Source organism: Gymnogyps californianus, chromosome 28, assembly GCF_018139145.2.
Source record: "Gymnogyps californianus isolate 813 chromosome 28, ASM1813914v2, whole genome shotgun sequence".
NCBI classification, from domain to species: Eukaryota; Metazoa; Chordata; class Aves; order Accipitriformes; family Cathartidae; genus Gymnogyps; species Gymnogyps californianus.
Genome location: NC_059498.1, coordinates 6,701,524 through 6,724,211, shown reverse-complemented (window position 1 = coordinate 6,724,211; position 22,688 = coordinate 6,701,524). Strand labels below are relative to the sequence as shown.

Genomic DNA, 22,688 nt, shown 5'->3' with positions numbered 1-22,688 from the left:
GTAAAATTATACTCTTTAATTGTTCAAATGTAAGGAGTCAACCAACCATTTTAATGCTGGTATTTAATTCATTTTGTTTATTATAACAATGTGAATTAAAATATCTTCAAGAAATTCCTCTTCTGACAAATATTATAGGTAAGTTATGCTCTTGATCTAGTACACATAACAAGTCACTATTATGCCAGGGTACAACTATTATAGCTTCAAATTGAATGGACAAAATAAGGGCTACATATTCAAAGTAAAATTCTACCATACCCATTAAGTATCCCCCACTACTACTCAAAGTAGCTATGGGCAAATACAAAGTACAGTAGATGATCTTGCATCCGTACACAGAAAAAACAGAAATACAAACTCAGACATACTTCTTTATAACTTTATGAGAGAAATTTCAAACAAAAATTCAAACAAAATTGTATTAAGATACGAACGATTGTTTATGAGGATTTTTAAGAGGCATAGATGTCACAAACTTTCACTGAAATCACTGGGATTGCAGGGGCTCAGAATCTAGAAAAACCACGTACCGTATTTGCTGGATTCACAGCAGCATGTGAAAGATTAATTTCAGTGTCAGTATTTGCCTTATTACTTACGGCATGTGTTACAAAAACTGATACTACAAATTCTTTCAGTGTTAATTTATGCTTCTATCTTTTGTTAATGGTAAGAACAATGCATTTATATTGCCCACAGATCTCTATCTACTGTATGAAGCTGGCTAATTACCATTAACCTTAATACTGATCTGGTGTTGTTAATACTTGAGTATTTGGCATCCTGAATGTATTAGCCTGCTCTAGTATTTTCACTATGCAGCTTTTTTTTGTGCTTATACTCTGTACATTTTACAATACTTGAATTTACACTAAGTTTTAATTGCTTTAAGGCACTTTAAACAGGGATACGAATTTACCAAAGTAAATGACAGTACTACAATTAAAAAAGTATTAAAATTGAGTTTGCCCAAGCATATTTTGTGAGTTTTAACGTGTATACCTTAAAAGGAAAGAAGTAACAGAGAAATACAAAATAAAAGTTGTAGATAAGAAAATCTGCAGCGCTGCAACCAAGTGTTTTCTAAGCTCTCCTATACAATTAGAAAGACACAAATTCCCTAAGAATCTTTATCATAACACATAAGGTGAATGTTCTCCTGCTACAAAAATTACTCTTTTTCTGGTAAATCCAGTAAACCTGACTAGATCTAAAATCCTTTGTTCCGAGTAGCGCACAAGAAAGAACAGAAGACAGCGTCTGGCATACATAGTTTACAATCTAAAAGATAAGCTGACAGGCAAAGATAAATAGCAAGCAAATACGTAACAAAAACTTAGCTTAATACATATACCTTTAAAACTGCTTAGGCAGACTTCCTCATGCAGGAAGAGCTTGCACAGGCATATAAAAATTACTACACAAATACATGGAAGGTACTGCTGTCTCTACAGTAAACAATAATGGAATAATCTTACTCACACAGACATATTTTTCTTTAACCAGGGGTTGTTTGGCTTATTCTCTGACCTGTGGTACTTCTTGGGGTATTATCTTCTCTAGCGTAACTCTAGATTCCCCCCCCCCCCAATGATAGAAACCTCATCCAGCATAGTACAGAACACATACCTGACTTCACCTTGCAATACAACCTCCATATTATTTTAGAAGAGAAAAATGACTGTGTATCTATAGTAAACATTGTCTGGGATACTAAGTAACTAGAAAAAAATGTTGACCTTATTCATATATGTTATTTCATCCATATAACAGCCTGACCTCATGGTTTCTGAAGCCATCTCCCTGACCCCAATGACAGCACAAGCACATCCTGAGATGTCCTGTGATGAGAAATTTATTCCACCCACAGAAGCTGCCATTGTTCAACACCGGACTCAACTGCTCATGAAATATACAGCTTCTGTTTGAAGTTTGAAAAAACTGGCATAAACCCAGTTATACTGTTTCATGATCATGAAACCTGATGCTCTAAGAAAAAAAAAAAAAAAGACTGCAGTTTAGCAGCTGTTTTTGCTAACACACAGCATTCTGCAGGCAGCCCGCTCTTGCCTGTTCAAGGCTATTTTCTTCATATGGGACTTCCTGACACTGACTTTATTAGCCACATTAAGAATTGCTGCCACTCTAGAGCTGGTTCAAGTGCGCATCCTGGTTTTAACTACGTTTTCTCCCCTTACAGTACATATATATCTTCCGCATTATTCACAAATTCCATTTCTTCAAATGTAAAGAGCTTACTCTTTCGTTCATAAACTACTCAAACTTCCGCTAGTGTCAGTGTGAACTCCACGTGGGCATAGAAAAAAGAAGTATTCACAATAACATCTCACCCTGATTTTAGGTCACTTTAAAGCTGAATTAAAAAATGTAACACTGAAGCTTGATAATATGGCAAAGAATTCTTCACTTTGGTGCTAATTAAATTCAGACCAGCTGAGCTACTGCCATCTAATACCTGCAAATGTCTGATGTAAAAATGAGTTTCATTGTCTCAACCTACTTTCCAGTGAATATATGTCCTCATTACAAAGCTTATGAAACTGTTGCCAATTAAAACAGTTGGATAAGAGCCAACTATTTAGGGCCCCCCAGTTAGTACGATGCAGTATAAGCAATCCTATTAAATCAGTAAAACTACTTATGTCATATAGTATATTAAAAAGTGTACACAGGCAAAATCTCTCACTATCACAACATGGAAATTAGGCAAATAGCAAAGTAAAAAAAAAAACAACCCACAATAAAACAAAGTAAGTAATACATTGCTGGCTTTGAAAACACATATAATGATTCAGAACTATTAGCATGGAAAGTGAGTATCAGTAAACGTACTTGAACACCATAATAAATATTTCAATAAGCTGCACAAATTTAGAATTTATTTTAACGTTATCAACATTAAATGCATTTTAACACTATCAACAAAACCATGTTATTAATAAACTAGAGATGAATGCATAAAGCAGTCAAAACCAGGAGAAAAAACAGGTTATTTTTCACCTCTTAACAAGTATTTTCTCACCTTTTCTTTACAGATACTCTGCCCAGGTGAAACTGGTAGACTAAAGAGGCATATTTGGCTGGCTGACTGAGGAATCTTTTCAATTCTTACTTTCTTTTAATTATCAAATTGAAGTCACAGATTATTCTGCTGCATGTCAACAAATGTCCATTGTGGCCACAGATAGCACCCTGTAAGTAGATGAGGGCAGAGTTCTTGTCTCTTTATTTGTTCATAAGAATATGCTTATTTAAGAACGAAAGCAAACTGGGCTAGACAAACTGTAGGCATCAAAAAGAAACAGGCCTAACTTGCAGCAACCTGGTATCATATTCAGTTAGTTTTCCTTCTTTTCACCTTCTACCATCCTTTTGGGTTAGGTAGGTATCACCTGTTTGGCTTTCCTTCAGCTGCCACATTCACCAGGTCCTTCAAAATCCTCCTTTATGGATGTCTAGAAATTTATCTTATTAGCCATATGACAGCATTTCAATGCCAAACTTTAAGTTTTCATATTTAATTCAGCCACTTTAACAATTTTCACTGTATAAAAGACTCCTACACTGAATGCTGAGGTCTGAAATTCATCTTCCTCACACACTCAGAGCCACATGGTGTACCGTGTTTCATATTTGCAAGTTTTTCACCTCTGTGTGTGATACCTTCACAAATTTCTGCAAGAAATTACTCTGGATAATTCCACTGCTGCCAGTCTACTCTGTAATTCAAAATCCTCTGTGATTCAACAGCTAAGTGTTTGAGTTGGTAAATCTGATTTAGTTCAAAATTATAATCTACACAGATTTATAACCTAGGGTCTTTCCCGTAGCCCGCGTGACCAGCCTTCCTTCACGCCACTCCACAGGCTGACCCGCTTGCTCTCGGCCTTCTTCTGTGCATGCCCTTTCATCTACACACCAGCATCTTCCCAGCTGTCCTCACGGCACGGTAAGCACGACCAGACTGAGCGCCACATCCCGCTCCCGTTCCACCTCTTTTCGAAGAGATGCCATTCCCAAACCATCGTTTCAGCACCGCGCTGCACACTTTACACAGACAAAGGGTTCCCCAGGACTGTTCACCTCACTTTATCACCTGCCTTTATGGGATTTATTCGGGCCCGGGCACTACACTGCAGCATTTTTCCAGACGCCTCCCGAGCAGCCCGGGGACCAGGGCGCCTCAGGGCGCCGCCGCGCGCTCCCTCTCAGAGGAAAAAGGCGCCAAACGGCAGCGGGCGCGAGGCGCCAACGGCCTCCCGCCGCCTGCTTTGTTCGCCGCAGATTCGCCACCGGGAGACAGCGCTGCTGCTCCGCCCGGCCGGATCGCTGCGGGCATGCTAACAACGGCCGGGGCTGCCCAGCGGGGAGCCTGCTCGGCGGAAGGGCGGGGAGCGGGCTACCCTGGCTATGGAAAGTGCTGACAGGAACGTGAAGGCGGACAGTTTCCCGCCCGCACCTTCCCCATGCTGTCGCGGGGCGAAGGGGACGAGCCCAGTGCTGGAGACTGCGAGTCTGGGGCGGAGACAGCCCGACCCGCACGATGCCTCGGGAGCACCGGTAACACACACACCACACCCCCCCCGGTGCCGGGGGAGGCGGCGCCTCTTTCCCGGTAATGGCGGGGCGGGGGGCCCGCCTGGCCTTTGCCCTCTGCGTCCCGCAGATTCGCCACAACTCCTTCCAGCCTCCGCCGTCCCCGGAGGGGTGCGGAGAAGGCCTCGGCCCGGCGGGGGCTCTGGGGCGAGCAGGGCAGGCAAACCGCCTCCCCCTTAAAAACCAGACTAGCCGCCGGCAGGCTGGAGGAGGGCGGGGGTGGCGGCGTGTCGAAAGTGCGGAGCAGAGCGCGCAGGCGCTGTCCTCGCCGCCGCCCCGGCCTGCTGGGGAACAAAGGGAGCGCGGCCGGCGCTGGAGCGGGTGAGTCGGGGCGGGAGCCTCCGTTCGGGGCGGCCCGCTCGGCCTGGCCCGGCAGCTGCGGGGCGGGCAGAGCCCAGGGGCACGCCGCGGCCCAGGGAGCAGCCTGGTTGGAGCGGGGGTGAGGGGGCAGGCCTCGGCCTTGGCCCCGGCCCCTTCCCCGTTAGCGGCTGCTGGGGCTGAGGGGGGCCGCGCCCTCCGCAGGCGGTCACGGCGGGGCCAGGGGTTGCCGCGGACGGGGAGGAGTGGGGGGGTCTCCAGCAGCCGGCTCGGAGCTGCAGCGGCTGCCGGGTCGGGGTGCGCGCCCCTCCGCGCGGGCGCACCGGCGTTTCCCGGCGTCAGGAGCGCGGTGCGCTCGGCCCCCGCCGCGCAGCACGGGGAGGAGGGGGCTCGGTGAGGCTGAGGGACCCCGCCACCCCACAGCAGGCAGCGTTTTCCTCGCAAGGCGTGGGGGGAATGCGAGGCGGAGCTGCCCTTGCTGCAGCTCCGCCGCTCCCGCGTAGCCCCCGCGCCCGCCTCCGGGCGTGCTCCCGTTCAAGGTTCTCTTGAACTGCACGAGCAGTCCCATGTTGAAGAGTTTGTGTGAGTCCAAAGCTAAGCACGTTATTAATCGGGAATTTCAAAAGGAGGTCCGACTTCTGCTGCAATTTCAGTGGAGTTATTTGAAGAGAAAGGCCGAAAAAACCACAGCTTTGTTATAGCGCTTTTTCCATAGACACTGATGGGCTTGTTGCTAAAAGGTTAAATATGCTCATATCCCATGGCCTAGGATACTGCTTCTGTCGTGTTCGGTGCTTATTTTTTTTGTACCGTGTAGAGAAGATACTATTTATTTTGGTCATTTATACATTAATGCCAGTTTTCTGAAACAGTCAGTGTAAAATAATGGGGTATGTTCTTTTTATTTCTTAAGGGAGAAAACATGTATACTTAAAACCTTTAATATGAAGATGACATAAACCTGAGTGTTATTTCACAGCTATTTAAGGCCAGATTCCTTAGAAAGTACGTTCATTTTTCAAAGAGATAACATTTTAATTTTTAGAAACTCTTTTGTCTTTATTTCAAAATTGGCAAACTTTTTGGTAATCAATGGTAACTATAATAATTGAAGTTTCAAAGATCTGGGGAAGCAAAGGCATAATATTTAATAGCATGATATTCTTTTGTCTTTCAGAAGTACAAATATAATGTCAGGTGGCTGAAAATTTGCCTATCAAAATGTCAAGTAAGTTCTCAGATTTTTCTTCCTTTAACTTGATGAATTAAAGATCTGGTTCAGCAGAACCTGTTTGTGAGATCATTCTATTATTCCTTGCATTAAAAGGAATGATATGAAGTGTCGTCATTTCTGACCAAACTCTTGGCCTTAAATCTTGCTGTGGCTGATTTCTGGCATGTTGTTTTCATAGGAAGTCCAAATATCACAGCTTCTCCTAAGTCCTGTTTCACTGCATTTTTGCTTTCCCTCTTTTTAATGGATGTGCATATAAAAGGATTTCATATTCCTCAGTCTTACGCCTAAATAAAAGGCTAGCAATATAGCAATGGTGTGGTCTTAAATTTTTCCTCTTTTCTTTCTCTTGTGTTCTTTGCTTTCGCTCTTCAGTGGCAAAATGCAAAGTCTTTGAGAGTAGGATTTCTGTCTTGTTTTTGTAAATCACTTAAAAATGTTTGCCACAGCAGATGCCTTATAAAGAATTCATTTGAATTTTCAAGAAAAAAAAAATTTGCTTGCATTTATATCTTAACAGAAAGGCCATCTTACGCCCCACCTCCTACCCCAGCTCCTGCAACCGTAAGTATAGTGATTTTTCTCATTAACACAGAGCTGGTAATATAGCCTTTAATAACTTACCAGAGCAGTAATTATGGAGTTGCATCACCTTCCTGTATTGGAAACACAAACTAGTTGTATTTCATTATTAATACGATATGCGTTGTTTAAATTAATCTTTTTTTTTTTTAAGCAGTTTGTGAAAGAGAAGCTGAATAAACTTGTTTCACCTTTAAGGCTAGATCCTGCAGATACTTAATTTTCTGTAAGCAGTCAGTTGGTCTAAAATTATTCACAGTGGGTTGCAACAGTTTACTGGAATATTTAAGAACAAATTGATATATTTAATTCTAAAACTTCCCACTCAACTTGTGCCCAAATTATGGGCAAACAGTGCATTTTTTTCATGTTTCTGTTGTACCTAGCTGATTTTCAGTGGAATGCAGGAGTATGCAAAATTCTGTTATATTGGGTCAGAACAGATGACCATGATGCCAGTCTTATTCAAATTTCTTGAAATCACTGGTATTTTGGAGTCTATGGCATGAGAAATGTTTTACTTTCTAGTAAAATGGTATGGAATGACACTGAGGAAAACATGAACAGTAGCATTGAATCACGTCCAGTTGAATTCATGGATGTATAAAAAGGTACTGAAATACCAGTATGCTGTGGTCAGGAAAGCATTTGAAAGCAAATGCACCTCTTCTGTAGCGTTCACATTTCTAAATAGCTTGCATTTTAGGAGTAACATATTCACATGAGCAAATGCAGATCTTTTGTACAGAAGAATGAGCAAAGATGCTATAGTGAAATTTTTTTACCAGAGAAAATGGGGAAACTGTGATCCAATAGAGTGTCCCTGATCTCTGCATCTGGGATGAAAACTGCAGGAGGGGATTTAGATGAAATGTGATCCTTCAAATTTATTGTGCCTTACTTCACATTTAAAGAGGCTTGAAAATTATATAATGTATAAATATAAGTTATGTTCTTATGAAATTACATAAATAAAGCTTTATTTGCATAGTTTGTTTAGAGTTTTCATTTTGCACGCAACTGAATAGATTTGTGCCAGTATTAGAAGGAACATGATGGCATCCACTCTTACAACTGGATTCCTGCATCGAGAGCTGTGCATATACATGTGTGATTCCTTTGGGACATAGCATGGATACAGATGTTAAACGGTGTATATGGACGTGGTAAATTCTTTAGTCAAGTTAGAAGTCCTCAGAAGGGTACACGAAACAAATTTCAAAACTGCAACTAGTGACACGCATTACCTGTCTTTCAAGCATCTTCTGTATTACTTATATTTTATACAGTCCTGGAGATGATAGTCTGTGCTCTGTTAATGCAAGTCATAAAAGTTGACAAATAACCTTGCTTGTTCTTCCACAGCCAGTTCCAGTTACTACAGTCAACAAAATACCAGTAGTTCTCATACCTACAGTATTATAGCTGAAGTAAAAATTCTCCATGTAATGCAAGGTAGTTCCCTTGTAACATTTAAATCCTGTCTTGCAGAAATAAAGAATTAAGCAGATGGAGATTACAATTGTCATCTGATTTTTATTGAAGAGGTGTAGTTCAACATGTTCAAAACCTGTTGTTATGGTAATACAGAAAACTATAGTAAAACGGCGTCTTATTAAATAATGTGTATGTCATGATCACAGGCATACAGATTGAGTAAATGTCAACTGCTGTGACTGAGTTTAAAAAGTTTGGCAATAAAATATGTATTTGAAGGCTGACTGTTAAAGGATAATTTTACTCTGTATGCTTAGAAATAAACTAACTGCGGTGTGCCTACATACACTTGAAAGCTTCACAAGTTAATGTAGTTTAGCTTATAGGTTATTTTTGTTCAGTGTTTGTATTTGTCATACCTTGGTTCTTGGAGTCCTGAACCTATTTGTAGAATTTTTGTAACTGTAATCTAGAATGGGTACAGTCAGCAAATCACTTTAAAAGACTCCTGGAATATGTGTTTCTTATTAGGGCCAAAGTACTGCTAAAGAGTGGGACACTGTGCGGATGACATTTTAAATGTCTAGAAACACTACAGGATATCATGAATCCTAATGGAATGATAGGACCACCGCAGTCAGGACTTGATCACAATTACTATTAAATAGTTGATCCATTTTTTTCTGACAAAATTTGATTGGGAAGTGGGGGATAATGGAAAAAGGCAGGAGAGAGATTTGTATGAGGAGGGGCATACAGTGAACCTTCTGATACTTGATTGTATGTAGATGATAGGTAAGAAGGGGTTGTAAAGAAATTAGGTTTTTCTCGACATTACTGAGGTGAGAATGAATCAATCCACTCTCAAGAATGAATGAAGATGTATTGATTAACTTCTTAAATTATCTTGGATTCAGTGATCTGTTAAGGCTAGTTTGTAGTTTCTAACCTGTAGATCTTATTGCAATGGTTCCTCAACTCAGTCAGTCTGCAGCCTACCTGATAACAGAAGGCTGTCTCTGTGAATTGTCTTCTCTCCCAACTTTCTAATCCCCGTTCCCCAAAATATTTAAATTTTGCGAACCACCAGGAAAGTCTTCAGATACTGGTAGTGGTGCACCAATGGTGCTTTGAGAGATTTTTTTTTTTTCCTCTCCTGTTATTGACAGTATAATGTTTGTTGGAAAGGCAGAATGATGGGAAGAAAAGCAGAGAGGGATTTTCGTTGGTATAGTAAATGTTGATACTGGGGATTTCTGCCCAATTACTGTGTGCTGTGTTGCCTTGTAAGCTTAACCCTTTGGATATAAGAGTCTTTCTGAATTACTTGGTGGCTTATGTTGGAAAATTTTATTAGCCATGAGCTGGATTTATAGAATACTTGTTTAAATGAGTTACACACTTAATAGAAATAAAATCACCAACTTCAGACAGAAATTTGTAGTGACACGTTTGCTTAAAAATCCTGTTTCCTTAATACATTTATACTGGAGTAAGTTTTGTGTGTTGAGAAGATACCAACTGCTACACCTCATTTGCTTGTTTAAATTCTGGTTGCTTTTGCATGCCATATTGCAGTTCATTTTCATTTCTGTGTTTTCCTCGTTTGAGCTCATTTCTCATTCGTGTTTTTGTCTCATTTGTTTCCATCAGCAAATGCCCAGCACACCAGGGTTTGTGGGATACAATCCATACAGCCATCTGGCCTACAACAACTACAGGCTGGGAGGGAACCCGGGCACCAACAGCCGGGTCACGGTAGGAGAATCAACTATTACATCATCCGGCAAACAACAGGAATTGACCAGAAATGGCTTTAGAGTTAGGTTCTTCTGAGTCTTGGCTGCTGCCACTTCTTTATAAAAACCAAAAATTACTTCTGATTCTTATTCCCCATCCCTACCCCCCTTCCCTTTCACTCTGAAACCTTTTGCAGGAAAATGGACTTCTACTCAGCAGAGGAAAAAATGTGGTAATCGTGTATGATGCAGAACCCCAAAAAGACAGACTTCGTGGTCTACAGTGACCACTGCATGCTTAGGGAAAAGTTCTATAGCGTGGGCACAAATTCTTGGAGGGAGGGAACTGCTTGTTTTATTGAGGTTTATTGCCACAAAAATAAGAACATTTTGCAAACCGGAGATCATTGAAGTAGTTGCATCATACTGTTGAGTCATGCAAGAGATGCAAGCCTTTATTTTTCTTACCAGTCTTAGTCTGGTAATAAATGCAAAGTCCCAAGTTCAGAAATTATTTTTTCAACAAAAGTGTGATGATAATACAAGAGAATCCTTTCAGATCTTATGTATTCCGTCAGTGTGTGGAAAATGGATGTTACGTTCATTTTTCATGGAGTAAACAAAGTGAGATGGAGTCAAGTGATGAGAGAGGTGACAGCTTCTTTCAAGTACAGATAAAGACCTGAGCATTGGATGCAGTTAGGAAACAAAAATAGACTGTGGAAGTGTAACATTTTCGTAACTAACGTAACAGAAGTAGAATAAGCCCCTGATTTTTTTTTTAAAGTTTCTGTAATTCTCCTAAGTTTAAGGTTTTTCATGTAAAACTCTACCTCAAAACATCTGATTAATTTGGAACGTGATATAAAGGAACAAATATATGGTGCTTTTAATGAAGTGTATTCTTTTTATGCCTCATATAAACCTTCTTTCAAACTTCATATATGAAGTTCATCTGGTTTGTTAAAATGTTTGCAGAAAAGACCTTCCCCATACAAGCTGGAACTTGACTGAATGTACTGTCTGAACGTATACTTTTTTCCTTACACAAGAATAAGTTAGGTTTTGTCTGAGAACTTTCATTGTTTCTGTATGTCATAAGCATATACAGCCTTCTCTGCCATGCATATATCAATATATGTATGGTGTCTTTAAATTCCTGTTAATTTAAAAGCATTAAACAATTTCCGTTAATGTTTTTCAAATCCATCTGTATGTGTATATATGTATACATTTTGGTAATGCATATACCTCATGTACATTATTTATACACAATTCTGTATGCATTGTTTCATAGAGCTCCATAAATTCAGCAAAACTATCAAGAGGAAAAATTTGGAAGCTGAATACTGAACATGAGCCTTCTTGGCCAAATACAAGTATTTGCTTATCTGTGGCCATAGTCCTGAAAAATCTTGAAACTGCTTTATATTTTTATGAAAATGCTCCCACTTAATATAATAGAACTCCTCGCATGTGTGCTTGAAGAGCGGGGGTTTTCAGAACCTGCAGTTGACAGGGACTGTAGTGTTACTGCACTGTTTTAGGAGAAAGCCCTGTCAGGTGTTCTGTAGATTGAGGGGACAAGAGGGGATGCAGCAACTTCCCATCAACAACAGTTAGCGCTCAGTGTCCTTTTGTTTAGTGCGAGCAATGTGCTTGACAGTGTACAAACCTAAAGGAAGATAAGAGCACAGGATATTACAGGCTAATTTGGACAGCTTGGATATAAATTATGCACGCATTTATAGCTCAGTTGCATAGGGTGGTTTTCTTTTTACAATAAGTAGTTTAATTGGCTCCAAATTACCACTGACAAATTTTGCAGACAAATATATTGCTAAAATGATTTGAAAATATGTCTCTAACTTCATGATCTTAAACTTTCTCCTTATCTTTTTTCACCTGTACAGTAGCCACATTAAATTTGTCAAAACAGGTAAAATAAATTGCTCATCAGAAGTGAGAAAAACAAGCTGCTGGGATTGGTGTTCCCATGTAAATTTCTAAGCTGTGTATTTCAGTTTTAAGAATGTGGAGCCCTTTTGATGATTTATCTAGTTACTACTCTGTAAACTTACAGATAAAAGGACAGGCTTAAATTGGAAAAACATTACTGTGAGGACCAGCTCTAGTTAGTACCTGTTCACAGTTCGGGTAATTTTTTTGGTGATGTTGCTTGCTTCTCTGGGTGGCTGGGTGTGGTTTGTTTGTGTTAACTGCACAAGAATGAGTGTTTTCCAAAACGAGTGTGTATAGAAACTGTCCAGTGATCACATTAACGAATGGATTTATTCGGTTCTTTTATAGGCTTCCTCTGGTATTACCATTCCAAAGCCCCCCAAACCCCCAGACAAGCCCCTGATGCCCTACATGAGGTACAGCCGGAAGGTGGGTATACAGTGTCGAACAAGTAATAATAAAAGTTAGTGTTTATATGTGCTAACAATTAATTGCTATTATCTTAGTTTCAGCTTCTAAACTTTTACTTCTAACAGCCTGCACATTCTTTTAAGGGAATTGTAAAGTACAGATGCGTTGCCCTTCAGAATAAAGGCAGCAGTAGTCTGTTCATACAGTTGCCAATTTCTGGGGGGAAAAGTTTTCTCTAAAATGATAATTACTACCACTGTCTCTGCTGACAAGGATCCACCCTGCCACATTCAGAAGTTCCTGTGACTTACTGACAGAACTTTTTTATATAAAGGAAGTATTCCTTGCGGTATACTGGGCTTGGTACAGTGCTGTAGCTGGACTGAAGAGTAGCAATGAGTGGACTTTGCATGTTCTCCTTCACCAACCTAGCCTGTGGCAACGTTTGCTTCGCTATTCTATGAACTGTTTGACAGAAAGTAGGAGAGAGACTCTTGTGGAGTCTGAAATCTGATGGGGCATGGGGAGGGCATGTCAGCCTGTCTGAAGCGGGTGAGCCAGAAGGAATTTCTTCCACTTCTGGTAAAGTATCTTTACCAGCATGTCTGTCTTAGGCAAAAAAAACATCAACAAAAAAAAAAAGTCAAGTGGCGCAGCAAGAAATAACACTGGCAGCTCTTTTTTTTTTTTTTCTTTTTTTCTTCCCTATAAAGTTAGAAACTTTTTTGGTGGAGTCAGAACTTGTTGGAACTCAAATTGATCAGCAAGACTGAAAAATATTTTGAAATGTTACATTCTGATCTGAAAAGCTCAGTGCTCTTTATCATAATCTACTGCTGGATGTGTTTACTCAGTAGCATTTTTTTTTTTCCCAGAGATGCAGCGATGTGCATTTAAGAAGAGAATTAAGAGGGTTAAAGGCAATATTCTCATGAAACCAAAGCCATTTCAGCAATTGCCTGTTTCAGTAGATGGCTTCCTACTGACTTCCTGCCCCAGAAAATAATCGAGATAGTTTAGCCAGACTCATTCCTAACTTAATCCTGTTTTTCATGGTGATTCCAGAAAGAACACTGAGATGACAATATAAAATGTTTAATTTGGAAGTATTTAGATATCATTAGTAAAGCTCCAGCTGTTTCTGTTAAGGTCTGGGACCAAGTGAAGGCGTCCAATCCTGATTTGAAGTTATGGGAAATTGGCAAGATTATTGGAGGAATGTGGCGAGATCTCACTGATGAAGAGAAGCAAGAGTATTTGAATGAATATGAAGCTGAAAAGGTAAATGGAAGAAATCTGGGATGTTTATTACAGCTGATTCTTCTAGGAACTGGTCTGAGAAGAAAAATTCATCTTACCCATGCAGTGGTGTATGAGGCATTCACAAGACCCCTGTATGTAACTTAAATGGAAGTATGTCCTGACACGTCTTTTAGATTTTTTTAAATAACTGTACATCAACTGTGACTGGTCAGTTTTTAGACCTAATTCAAAATGAAGTATTTATAATTGAGTGTCGATTTTAACTGTTTAATGAATGGATTTGATTGTACAACATCAGTATTGAAAAGATTGTCTCAACACCAAAATCCTCTTTCAAAACTGGTGGTCTGCAACTACTGCTATTGTCATGAACGTGTTCATAAAAGACTTCCAGTCACGTAGGGTTTGGTTTTCATGGTGTAATCTGGTGTAACTCCACACTATGGCATAGTGTTTTGTTTCTTAATAGAAAAACGCTACCACTCTTAGGGGTTTCTTGTGGGTTTGTTTTGGTTTTATTGATCTTAATGACAAAAGATGACAGCTACCTTGTGTCTAGGTTGGTAAGTGGTGAGGACCTTTACAAGACTGTTATTGTGATCCTAAGGTACAAAAGGGAAGATTGTCCAGCTGCTGTGTTGTGCTTAAACCTGGTAGGCATCTGAGGATGTGTATAACCTGGTCAAATCTAAGCTGTTTTTATTCCAAGTCAATAGAGAAGTACTTCAAAGCCAGACGCTCTCAGTCGAAAAAAAATCAGGGAATTCTATTTTTTAACTTGATAATTATGTTTAGATTGTAAGCTCCTTGGGGCAGGGGCCATCTTGTTTATATTTTTACAGTGCCTAGGTAGAAGGATTCCAGTCCTAATCATAAAGAAAACAAGATGTTTAGGTACTTTTAACAGTATTGTAGATTATACCTCATTTTTTCATTGGAAATATCTGAAATCACTGTACAAAATCTAGACTTGGCAAATTTTAAAAGTGAGATTAAAGAAAGCAATTCAAAGGGAAAAATACTTCAAAGAAGGTGAAAATAGTGATGCAGTCCTGCTACTAGGAGGAGACATTAGTCTGGCTGCAGCATTCTGTATCATCCCAGTGCAGGGATGGATCAAAGAACGGAAAACCGTAAGTTATTATGAAAACTGTTTCATGACATACTGGAATAAGGAAAGAGAAGAAATCGGAATCAAAGATCTAGTTAGAACTCCAGAGAATTATTGAGAATATTTTCAGTTAACTCATTTTTTTATCTTATCAGAGTTCGTCTGATCATAAATGCCTTGTTCTGAGGTGTTTGATTTTTAAGTCTCAAAAAACAAAGCTATCATAAGACTTCTCAGGTATTAAAACTGAAACGTACCTAAAAGCCCAGCTAGTGTTTTTAGAACATGAACGACTATGGAAGAAGTTCTAATTTGTAAAAAGAAAGACTGAGAGAATATGGTCACTTGCATATCAGCCAGATGATTCAAAATAGCTTTGTCTGTATAACTACAATTTGGGTTATACAGACTTACAGTTATGTCACGTCTGAAATCGTCCAATGGTGCAATCAAACAATATTGGTCACATTTCAGATAGAGTACAATGAGTCCATGAAGGCCTACCATAACTCTCCTGCATACCTTGCCTACATCAACGCAAAAAGTCGTGCTGAGGCTGCATTGGAAGAAGAAAGCCGACAAAGGCAGTCACGCATGGAGAAAGGTGAACCTTACATGAGTATACAGCCAGCAGAAGATCCAGATGGTAAGCAGAAAGGAATTTGTATGTACGTCCAGTGAGACGGTCTCATTACAGGTCCAACAGTATAAAGAAACGGACACCAGATATGGAAAACTACCAGTGTACAACTTTCACAATACTTAACGTGACTTCCTTTCTGTTTTGGTACCTTTGATACTGATTTTCATTACCACGTTTTATTTCATACAGCTAACAGCTGACTTTGTCTTGTTTCCGAAAACTAAGGTGGCAAGCCAGTGGCAAAAGTTATTCCAACACTTAATTATGTGTGAAGTAATGCTTACAGTTCAAAACAAATAAGTCTGCTTAAAGCTCTGTAATGGCTTTAACATATGCATTATAAAAGACTTAGATGCCTGATTAATCCAGTTTGAATGGAATTTTGTGCTTTATTACCAGAAGCACATAATTCTGACAGGCAGAGTTCTGGTATGATGAAGAGTACGTGAACTTTGAATGTGTTCAACAACTGTCATTTGAGATTGTTTAGAAAATGTTACCCTTGCTGTTGACAAGTTGATGAGAAAATTCTGAAAGTTTATTTGACTGCAAGGAAATGCACCCCACCCAGTGGGAAAACTCAGACACCTGATGTCTGCCTTTAAATTCATGACCAAATACTTGTTGAAACCTGAGGGTGAAAAATGTACTCAGTTACACCCTTTTTTTTTCTTCCCCCTTGTAAAAGCACACCCTTGAGATAAAGCTCATGACAAACAGCACTTTCCTCAGTGTGAGGTAACTGCAAAATTTATGTAAATATATTTAGTGTTCCAGTAGCTGGCATTTTGGGACTTCAAATTGTGTTCTGTGCTACCTGGGCGAAATGAACTCAGCCAGAACCAGCTGCACTAGGCCCTGAGTTGTATCTGTTTACATCTGGGACAAAACAGCAAGTTATTTTCTGTGACAGAAATATTACTTCAGTCTGATCCTGCATGTCACTAGGATCAAGAACTTTTAGCATAAAAGGAATCTTATTAAGAGGACAAAGGCACAACTTGAAGGAGACCAGTTTGCTTAATACTTTGTCTCTTGCAAATCTGTTGTCTTCCCACTATTTTTCTCTTTTTTGCTTCATTTAATCAGATATATCAATTAGAAATTGAACATAACACTTTGAAATAAAGGAGACAGAAACTTTCATTAAACTAGTTATCTTTGGTAGTATTTTCTGGCATATGTTAGGATTCTCCTTAAGATTTCTGTGAATAGTTGGAGAGTAATCTCCATTAGGAAAACTTGATGTAAAATAAATTCAACTTCTGGACTTTTCTACATGACATCATTCTGGAAGATAATTCATACTTGTTGCTTAACTGATTTTAATACTCAACTAAATACGAATTATACTCTCAGAAGTTTCTGCTAAGTTTGTTTTCTCACCAATACTTAATGCTGTTTAATTACTGTGCTTTAAATTCTAATTAGTTTGACTTGAATTTTTTTGAGTCTGTTTTGTAGATAGGTTCTTGATACCAAAACTACAGACTGTGTTTTGATTTTTATTATGTTGAAAGGCTTTGCCTGCTTTCCTTGAAGAAATATAGGAAAAATAGGAAGATTTCTGTCTTCTATGGGCTGGAAGCTTTTGAGTGCTGCTAGATACAGGAAAACACGTGATTTTGTTCTGCTTTGTAGCATCAAACTGAATTTTACTTTTAAAATGAGTACCTAGTACAATCCATAATGCTGTAGTTCGTGTTAAATTCTGTGACTAGATTAAAATGGTCAAAGTTCAGTATCTTGCCATAAATTGGAAGCTCTTTTAATTTGATCGGAGAGGAAAAAAAAAAAAATCCTTGACCTGAAATAATCTTAGATCTTTGTAGTTAATCCTCTAGATGCATGTCAAACAAGACAGTTTTAGTTCCTGTTGGGCTTCCTTTAATTTCTTTTCTCTGCAAGAGGCTTATGAGGAGACCAGCACTTGACCTATGTGCTTGCGTACTTTTTCTCCTGAAGTGTATTTTTTTCAGTAACTGTTCTTTAGAGAACTGTATTTACTTAAATAAATAATTGAATACTTTTAATACATTACTATGAATTTTCAGTGATGAGTAAACGTGTATCACTGCTTCATGCTTTCATTCCTCAGTGTTTCAAAAAAAAAAGTCTTTTTGATCTGTGCTACAAAGCTTATTTATAGAGGAGTCACTCTCCTGTTGGTATTTTGCACTGGATATTGTTCTGGTAACATGATTAATCAGGAATGGGGGTTTTTTATTCGGTGTATTAATAGTCCCTCTTACTCTGGAAACGTGGAAACCAACACAGTAAATAACTAGGTCAATCCAAATTTCAGACGTGGGAAATACATGTAAAAGCATAGCTGTTACAGCTGTGCCAGGGTAAATGGTGTTCTATCCTCGTACTGTCTTTTTTTTCTGATTACCTGATGTTCTGTGTTTGTTAGTATGAACTTTATGACATGACAGCAACTGGTGTTAGGGTTTTTATTTTAATTAGTGGTATGTGGGTACAGTGTCATTAGACTTGGTAATAATTTTGTGGAATTAAAGCAGTTACACTTAAAACTCTTGTTTCAGATTACGACGATGGATTTTCTATGAAGCACACAGCCACAGCTCGTTTCCAAAGAAATCATCGTCTCATCAGTGAGATCCTGAGTGAAAGTGTGGTGCCCGATGTCCGCTCTGTTGTCACTACAGCTAGAATGCAAGTTCTTAAACGCCAGGTTCAGTCTTTAATGGTTCATCAGGTAAAGATAAATGATATGAAGGCAGCTAAAACATAATGGTGTTGGGCTGTACTCCAAGTCTTGGATCACTTGATCATCTACATGACTATTCTTGTTGGGTGTCAATGTTCTGTACGCTCGAATAGCTTATCTCTGGGTTTTCTTGGGAGTTGCAAGACATGAGACTTCACCTTCTGTGCTGTTTTGTTAGTGAGAATCATGTTAAACTGTCTTTTGTTCTTTAGGATATCTTAAGTATTAATTCCATAGCTCTTCATTATTATACATAGCCCTTCTGTATGTAGCGCAAGCCTTGTTTAATAGGTACTGGCAGAGTTGTGACTTTTGGGTAGTTCATGACTTAATCTTGTTTGTAATGATTCTTTATTACAGTAAATCCTCCCTATTGTAACATTTTTCATTGAAAGTTAAATGCATACAAGGAAATCTAGTGAGGTCACACTTGCACATTTCACCTAGCTTTGACTGGGCATATGCCAGTATTTTCCAAATGTGCATGTTAACAAAAGAACCCTGTCAGTATAGTCAGTGTAGGTGAAGAAAACTGAGACACCAGAATTAGATGGAGAATTGTTGCCTTTTTTAATTAACGAAAGAAGATTCAGAGGTTGGAGGGGGGTGGTATCCCTTCTTTCCTTTGAATTGTGGTCTTTCTGCATTAGAGAACATAATTGATGTGTTGCGCGTGTGTGTATACATATACCTATGGGGTGTACAATATGACAGAAAAAGCATAGATTTTATGCTGGAAGATTCATCTCAAGTACATACTGTTTTTTCATTTATAATATGCCTAGCCAGTCCTGAATTACTGCATAGACCCATTTATTGTTCACATTTTTCAATATGAACTTCGTAACTATGGGGTATTAGATCAAGGAAGGCATAAGGGTGTTTATATATTATATGGATATATTTTAAAATATTGGTCTAAATATTTTTGTACGTAGCTGTAAACTTTGTCCAGTTCTTCAGATGACTGCATAGTAAGGTTCTTCCCATTTATTTCACTTCCAGCGTAAACTAGAAGCTGAGCTTCTGCAAATTGAAGAGCGTCACCAGGAAAAGAAGAGGAAGTTTTTGGAAAGCACAGAATCCTTTAACAACGAGCTTAAAAGGGTACAACTCTCACTTTTCTCCGCTTACTCTGAGGAATCTGCTAGTTACCCATTTGTACAAGTGCTCTACCCGCTTCTGTTTAGTTCTGTATTCAATTACGTATAATTACGCAACTGATGACTGCAGTGTCCCAATGTGTGGGTGTTAGCACGCAGTGTTTGTATTATTTCATGCTCCTTCAGTGACCTTTAGTGGTGACATGCAGCCAGTGCAGTTCAAAAGTGCCCTCAGGCGTGACTGGTTGAGCTCACTAGAGAGCAGCTCAAGGAAGGTGGCCTAAAGCCACTATAGAGAACATACTGCTCTGTCCTTGGCTGCGTTCAAATAACAAGGTTTAGGTTGTTTATTTATCCCCCCTTTATTTTTTTGTTAATATGCTTGTATCTCCCTCCCTAGTTACTGAAGATTTTAATATAAACTTTGTCAAATCGAAATAATTATGCTGCATGTAGAAATATTGAACTCATAATTGGGTTTTACTGATGTTTTGTTTTTCAATGTAACTGAGGTAGTAAAAGCTTTCCTTTTTTTTTAATTGCTAGTTATGCAGTTTGAAGGTGGAAGTGGATATGGAAAAAATTGCAGCTGAAATTGCTCAAGCTGAGGAACAGGCTCGCAAGAGGCAGGAGGAACGGGAAAAAGAAGCAGCTGAGCAAGCCGAACGCAGTCAAAATAACATAGCAGCTGAGGAAGAACAGGCAGCTAACAAGATAGAGGAGAAGAAAGAAGAGGAGAGTGCTCCAATGGAGACAGGTAACTGCATTTGAAGACCAGCTTCAGAATCCTCGAAGGATCAGCATTAAAGTATCTGTAGAGGCTCAACTTAGCCAGGAGGAGTGCCCTGTATTTTTGCCGTTAGTAGGAAGAACGGCTTCAGAAGAACAACATTCAGAATAGTTAACTTCATCTTGGTGAACACAGGCGTTTGCTTTCTTCTCATTCAGTCGCTCCTTTTTAAAACGGGAGGGGACAAGATACCACAAAGCCCTATGTAATGCTTTGTGTCATGTACCCAAGGGGAAAAAAAATGCTTTCTAAACCGAACTCCTCTTTTAGACATCAGTTAGCTAGGAGCAACTGAGTGTTTCCTTGTCGCAGTGTGAGCCTCTAGCAAGGATGATAGAACAGCACTTCCTTCCACGCTGCTCTTACAAGCCGATTTGCAGGCTTTTCTGTTTTCTGTACAGTGACATTAGAAAATATTAATGTCTTTAAGGGTAGTAGTGGCTAATATCTCAGTGAGTCATTGCTGTAACTGCATGAGCGTAAGGGAAAGGGGAACAAGGAGTTTGAATTCTAGTCCTTCTGGTTTAACAAGGCACATTGCTTTCTTGTGGCTAGACTCCTGAGGTCAGGCAGCTGCAGGTGACTTTCGGGACGCCGCGTGGCAGGACCATGTACATCCTGAGCGCTGAGAGGTCTTGCAGAGCTGTGCCTGTTATTGCACATTCTAAGTGACAGAAATAACTGCTATGGAATACTTGGATTTATTACAGATTCTGTTTCTTCCTAAATGCTAATTGCACAACCTGAATAAATGTATTGGCATGTAAATGACACTGAGAAATATCTTATTACAGAAGAGCCTCACCCAGAAGAGAGCACAGAAAACCAGCAGAATGGTGAAGAAGGAACATCTACCCCAGATGATAAGGAGAGTGGCCAAGAAGGGGTCGATAGCACTGCAGAGGAGGGAACCAGTGATAGCAACACTGGTTCAGAGAGCAATAGTGCGACAGTTGAAGAGCCTCCTGCAGACCCTATCACTGAGGATAGTGAGAAGAAAGAATAAATATTGACTCATTTCATGTGTCTCTTTTTAATGAAGTACTGTTTTGATTTCAAAATGTGCTATGCGGCTTTTGTATCTTCTTCCTTGCCTGTATCACTTGTCCCTAAAGGATACTGGGTTTTAGTAACACGTCAGATTATCAGCATAGCAACTTGAAGGGGCCTTTAGAGGCAAAGGCTATCTTACAACAGACAGAAAATAAAACCTCATGTGTCTAAACACAGCTGTTACAATATGGAGAGGTACTTAGTATTGCTTGGGATTTCTTCCCTAGAAAGACAGCATTGGCTTTGGGTTTTACATTAGAAATCAGGCCTTCTCCCTTTCTTCTAGTTACAGAACCACGGTGGAGATGTTCTCAAAGGCCCTTCTTGTTCATTTGTGGCTGAAGTGAGATGCAGATGCGTGTCGCCTCTCTGCTGTAGCCCTTCTGACGTGGCTTTACTGAGGGACTGGCTCTGCCCCAACACGGCTGAGCGCAACATGACGTTTGCAGCAAGGACCCTAGCGCTGTGGTCACGGAGGCTGAGGAAGCAGCACGGTTGAGAAATGTGGTTAATAGCACTCGCTTTCTACAGAGGTCAGAACGTTACTGAGGCATCCTCGGGCTGACATCAGTATTAGGCAAAGACGTGATGCCTAGAGCATTTCCTTGATCTAACAAAACGCACAGCAGCCTAGCGTGTGTTACCACCACTGCTTCAGTTCTCGCCAGCGAGGATGTCTACTGCAGCTGCCCAGTTCTTTGCTCTTAAAGAAAGCTTTCAGTACTCACGAGTAGTGCTCCTAAATAAGGCTGAAAGACTTGGTCTTAGGGTTTTTTTGGTATAGCCTTTGTCATTGTTTATAGAGTAGCTGTTCTACAGCGGTGGAAACTTGCTCGTGTTTTGCACACAGCATTTCAGGAGATCCATTTCCAAAGGACCGAGTATAGTCTTGAAGTGAATGACGTATCTTGGGGGTTTTTTCTGTGATGCAGGATTCTTTTCAACAACAGTCTCTGCTTTTCTTTACCATTTAACTCCTTTATTTGCTACTACGATATCTTGGTATGACCTCAGCCAGAGATATGGCAAAGTACAAAGCAGGAGAGCATTTAAACACGTACATGTTCTCTGAGCAGCCAGTCACTAATACGGCACAAGCGGTAAATAGTAGTTTTGCTTGCCATGAGCTTTCAAAACCTCTGGGAACTCTACGAATGTACTGAAAATGCCAAATTTTGCCCTATATAAGCAGAAGCCCTACTGAAGAAAAAAATACACTTAATTGCAACAAGAGATACAAGCCGTTCCATGACTTTACAACTATAAGAGAACACATGATGCATATGCTTCAATAAACTAGTATGTTTTTATGGAATAGTGGGTATATCAGATGGTAATGTTTTTTAAATCCTTTTGGTCTTTTTTTTTTAAATGGTCTAAAAATAATAAAATCCAACATGTTTGGTTTTTTTAAACTGACAGTGGTCTGGTTCTTGTCTTTTAAGGTAATGCCTGTATTTGATTTAGGGCTTTCACCAGCCATTCTCCATCTTAAGCCCAGAGGAGGATAAAAACATGGAGTTCATTACTGAAATATACTACATACAAGACGTTACGGTGCAAAAGCACTTTGAAAACCAAAGTAAAAATTCCTGAGTTGCTCAAGGCTTTTGTTGAAATGCTGGCTATGTCTAGAAGGATCTCTGATGATGGCTGTTCACTTTAAAAGCCAATGAATGGGAGAATTT

General features: G+C 39.6%; 1 protein-coding gene across 1 annotated transcript; it reads left to right on the top strand.

Annotated features, from left to right (window-relative positions):
* Positions 1-4,870: 4,870 nt before the first annotated feature.
* On the top strand, positions 4,871-22,419 carry SMARCE1 (SWI/SNF related, matrix associated, actin dependent regulator of chromatin, subfamily e, member 1). Its single transcript, XM_050911835.1, has 11 exons — positions 4,871-4,941; positions 6,116-6,166; positions 6,693-6,736; positions 9,845-9,949; positions 12,241-12,321; positions 13,453-13,584; positions 15,152-15,323; positions 17,870-18,042; positions 19,060-19,161; positions 19,704-19,914; positions 20,742-22,419. The coding sequence occupies exons 2-11, from the start codon at positions 6,160-6,162 to the stop codon at positions 20,951-20,953; spliced, it is 1,239 nt and encodes a 412-aa protein (XP_050767792.1). The 5' UTR covers positions 4,871-4,941; positions 6,116-6,159; the 3' UTR covers positions 20,954-22,419.
* Positions 22,420-22,688: the final 269 nt, after the last annotated feature.